The sequence below is a fragment of the Doryrhamphus excisus genome, linkage group LG7 (genome assembly GCF_037039965.1).
Source record: "Doryrhamphus excisus strain RoL-2023G ecotype Guam linkage group LG7, RoL_Dexc_Guam_v1.1, whole genome shotgun sequence".
Taxonomy (NCBI): Eukaryota; Metazoa; Chordata; class Actinopteri; order Syngnathiformes; family Syngnathidae; genus Doryrhamphus; species Doryrhamphus excisus.
In genome coordinates, this window is record NC_136363.1 from 9,272,558 (window position 1) to 9,276,686 (window position 4,129).

General features: G+C 45.4%; 1 protein-coding gene across 1 annotated transcript; it reads right to left on the minus strand.

Moving 5' to 3' along the window:
* Positions 1–283: 283 nt before the first annotated feature.
* Positions 284–3,512, minus strand: irx1b (iroquois homeobox 1b). Its single transcript, XM_058048052.2, has 5 exons — positions 2,972–3,512; positions 2,379–2,621; positions 1,470–2,226; positions 1,345–1,405; positions 284–828 (listed from the first exon to the last, which is right to left on the minus strand). The coding sequence occupies exons 1-5, from the start codon at positions 3,206–3,208 to the stop codon at positions 780–782; spliced, it is 1,347 nt and encodes a 448-aa protein (XP_057904035.2). The 5' UTR covers positions 3,209–3,512; the 3' UTR covers positions 284–779.
* Between the last annotated feature and the right edge of the window lie 617 nt (positions 3,513–4,129).

Below are 4,129 nucleotides of genomic sequence, written 5' to 3' on the forward strand. Positions count from 1 at the left end.
TAAAAAAAAAGACCCGGCTGAAAGCACAAGCGCAGGTCCATAAGGTCCTGGAAATCTTCTATTTCAATTTCCGCAGTGTTTATGCCGGGACTTCCAAGTCGCTGGTTTAAGCCTTTGAATTTTGGCAGGAGTACAAAGTTCAATTGGAGCAGGACTTTTCTTGCAGGAAAAGGGTCAATACTAAATGCTTTGGATGGCACACAGAACATGACGCTAGCAACACACAGCTTGTAAATGTGACACCAGGCAAATACTGCTAATATTTACAGTATATTGTAATATATTTTATCACATTAAAATAGCAGATAGTGCATTTGCAAATAGCACTGGACAATAAAAAAAAGTTCAAAATTCACAAGATAAATTGTAAATGTAATTCAATCAAAATCCCTAACATAAACATTTCATTAAATAGTCGCTTTTGAAAAATGTGCTCCACTTTTCCGCTCTTCTTTGGTATTGTTCCCCAAGACAAGTGCAAGCCTTTTTTCCTCAATAATAAATGACTATAATGACATTTATTTAGTTTCTGAAAAATATATTCTTTAAAGACAAATTCATATCCTGTATTTACAGCGTTTCAAAAAAAAAAAAGAAAACAGAAAAAACATACATAAAAGAGGATATACAAGTGAATCATGTGACAAAAACAACAATCTCTTTTACAAGTAGCTAAACAGTAACACTGTATAACAGGTCGGCCCTGTTCAAAATAGTCTTTTGTTAAATTGTTCTCAGTTAAATAAAATTATTACTTGTTAAAATTGTGGTTAGTCTTTTCATAATGTTGTTGTGAGAGCCCGCTGTGCTCCTGCGCCATGATGAGGTCTGTTGGAGGAAGAAACAGGAACATTACAAGTGGAATTTAAAAATGTGCTATTACATTTAATTCCAGCTCTTTAATTCATGCAATTATCACACAGCTCTGGAATTCTTTCTAATGTTAATCTGCAGTGTTAAGTTAAATTCCTGCAAATGAAGAAGGAAAACACATCTTGAAATTGTTGTTCAAAGCCTTTCACCCCCAGTTACATTCCTGCTATCTGCTTCTTTCTTTGACATGCATTGACTGCATTCACTCAGGGGAGTGGCATGAATTAAATGGCTGCAGATTATTTAAATGACCCTGGTGGGAGATAACTCCGAGGCCCCCGCAGGATGCACCAGCCTGCTGCCTGACGAGGCGTTAAAGTGGCCTCTCAATCACATGATTTATGGGTTGAGAGAGGGCTGCCTCCATGGCCAGTCAGGTGTAGCAGTGTTTACCCCTGCTGGAGGGTTCATTTAGCAGGGGACATGTGGAAAGGAACGGTGTCATGATGTCGTTAAAATTCATGATGTTACCTGTCAGTGAGGAGCTGAAATGGAGACTTGAGTGATTCCGGCCTGTGGTCACTGTCTTCGTCTGTAAATAGAAAATGGTGTTTTTAATCTCGATGCAACTGTGCGGTAACTTGCATTGATCCTACCGTCTCTTTTGGGGCTAAAGCTTCCAGATGAGTCTCCGTCACTGTCGTCCTCCGTCCCAGATGTACCGGGTCCTGTCGCGCCAGGTCGCGCGTCATGACGCACGGTGCAGGATGCGGCGCCACGGAGAGGCAGGTGTCCACCCGGTGCTCCACCGAGGAGCGATCTCATGTTCAAAAGAGAGTTAGCGTTGAGAAAAGCCGCGTTGGCCCAGTTGTGCAGTTTGCCAATCTGGCATGTGTATATCCCATGGCCCGGGATCAGTGCCGGGTGACCGGGGTGGTGCGCATGAACAGCATGGGGAGGTTTGTGCGAGCTGTCCGGAGCCGTAGCGGTCTCTGCAAGGGACCAGATTTTAGGTTTGCTCTGCGGCGGTCTGCTCGGGGAGTGATCCCCGTTGCGTTTAACCACCACAGGTTGGGGTTTACTTAGGGAAATAGCAGCCTCCACCCCTCGCAGGCCTTCCGCGGAAAGCGTCCTGGTGCTTTCTTCAGTCGAGGCCTCTCTGTCCGCCACGTCCGCCTCCTTCTCCCCCTTTCTGCAGCCCTGCTCCGCTGCTGCGCGCTGCTCCTCCGGTCTGTCGATATCGACCGTTTCCAAGTCGATCTCCTCCTCTTCGTCGTCGCTGCCATTTTTGCCGTGCTCGTCTTCGTTGTCGCTGCTGAAGATGCGGCCGTCTCGGTCCTCGGCGCTGCGGCCCCAAGTCACCTTGTTCTCCTTCTTTAGGCGCCTGCGTGCGTTTGCAAACCAAGTGGACACCTGGAATGGAAAAGAGGTTTTATTCAATCATTTAACATATGCAAAACACCTTAAATGTTCGTCGAATATATTTTGCATTATTATAGAAGTCATGCATTTTAATGCTTTACAGTTAAAAGTTCTGTGCATGTAAAATATGCATTTGTTCTCACCTGTGTGAGTGTCATCCTCGTAATAATAGCAAGCATGATCTTCTCTCCTTTGGTGGGATAAGGGTTCTTCTGGTGCTCCTGCAGCCAGGCCTTCAGGGTGCTGGTGGTCTCCCGGGTGGCTGTCTTGGCCCTCGACGGGTCTCCGTAGGGATACTGTCCGTACGGGTAGAAGCTTTGAGCGGCGTGCACAGGCAGAGAGGCCGGGTGGGAACCGGGACTGTCCTTTAGCTCGTATTGGGAGCCCTGGAATGTGGAGAAGTGACAACTTGTTGAAAAAAAATATCGAAGTAAGGAAAACTGCTTTAGTGTGTAAATAATTGCATTGCAGAAATAAAAAGTTAATGAAACTTTATACATGGTTATGTATAAATTAGAATTGTTTTAAATTGCAGAATTGCAGGGTTTTGTTTAATGTGTAATTATTTTTTATGCAAATGGTCAAAGTATGTTTGAGTAATACAAGAAGTATTTTTAATTGTGATTTTTTAAAGTCAGTGAGTTGTTTATACTTAAACAAATGAATGAATTATAGTCTGCCAATGAATTTGGGCTATATTAGGCAGGTGTCAGTCATGTTGAGTAACAAGTCTTACCATTTGGGAGATGAGGGCGAGGTCTGGAGCTCCGCTGTACGGCAAAAAGGCACTGTAGTTTGGGGCCGCCCATGGGCTTCCGTACATCCCCAGCATGGAGCCGACAGCAGCGGCTGTTGCGGACGAGCTCACGCCGCTTTCGGTGCTTCCTTCCCGGCTCGAGGCCGGCCGTTCCCCCGCGTAAACCTCATGGGAGGCACTGAGGAACTGGGGGTACCCCAGCTGAGGGAAAGCCATGTCCAGTAAATCTCTCTCAAAAGTCGACAAAAGGAGGCAGTGGAAGGGTGGAAAAGAGAAATTCCCAAATAGATAGAAAAATAAAAAATAAAGGCGCTGTCTAAATCACCAGAGTCCTCTTTTTTGGTAAACCGTCAAGCTTCTAACAATCCGAGAGTCAAAGCCCCACTTTGGCACGTCGGGTGCGGTGTGATGCGCGCGTTTGGCCGCAGGAGCTTTCTGGATGTGGAGCTGACTGACTGATTGGCAGCCTACTTAAGCTCCAAGCTCCTCCTATGCCCAGGGCAGGCGATTAGTGCATTGGTTAGCCGAGGTCGTGTGTGGCTAGTGTGTGTGTGTGATGGATTTTTTTAACAATATGGCCATGGAGAGGAGGAAACTGTGAAGTGTGTGTTACATTTCCCTCTTATTAGTGGACTGACAAATACGCCGCCTGCCATTGTCGTTTTATTTATGCTCAACTACAAATCACAGTTAGGGGAAATAACCTACATCACCAAAATACCCATTTTAAATGGTTACATAAATCCCTTTTACTCATACTTTCGACAGCTGATCGCACTGCGTTTGGACACTTGTGGCGAGCAGATGGGCCGAGGGAGAGGCTATTGATATGATCGGCCAGGTCCTGGAGGAATGTCTGTGATTATCGACGGAAGTCAGTGGGGCATATTTTCAAGAGGGAGTATAGCAGGGATTGATGGAGAGATGGACGAGGATAAGATAGCAGAGGAGTGCTGTGAAGTGGAAAATGACAGATGTTTGCAGAGAAGAATGGAGCTATTGTCGAAGTTAGTGTGGCTGCTGAGCACATTATTAGGTACACTTAATATTGGAAAGTGTGATGATGATGCTTGCTTGCTTTTGCAGTACAGTGGACCATAGGTTTGAGTCGTGAATCCATTTCAAGACGTTCAAATC

What these genes read in the sequence shown, in the direction of transcription:
- irx1b (XM_058048052.2), bottom strand. Translation starts at nt 3,208, where the DNA reads ATGGCTTTCCCTCAGCTGGGGTACCCCCAGTTCCTCAGTGCCTCCCAT. An exon ending in CGAGGATGACACTCACACAG is followed by an intron (nt 2,227 to 2,378) that starts GTGAGAACAAAT and finishes TTTCCATTCCAG; the next exon opens with GTGTCCACTTGGTTTGCAAA. An exon ending in TTTCAGCTCCTCACTGACAG is followed by an intron (nt 829 to 1,344) that starts GTAACATCATGA and finishes TTCCTCCAACAG; the next exon opens with ACCTCATCATGGCGCAGGAG.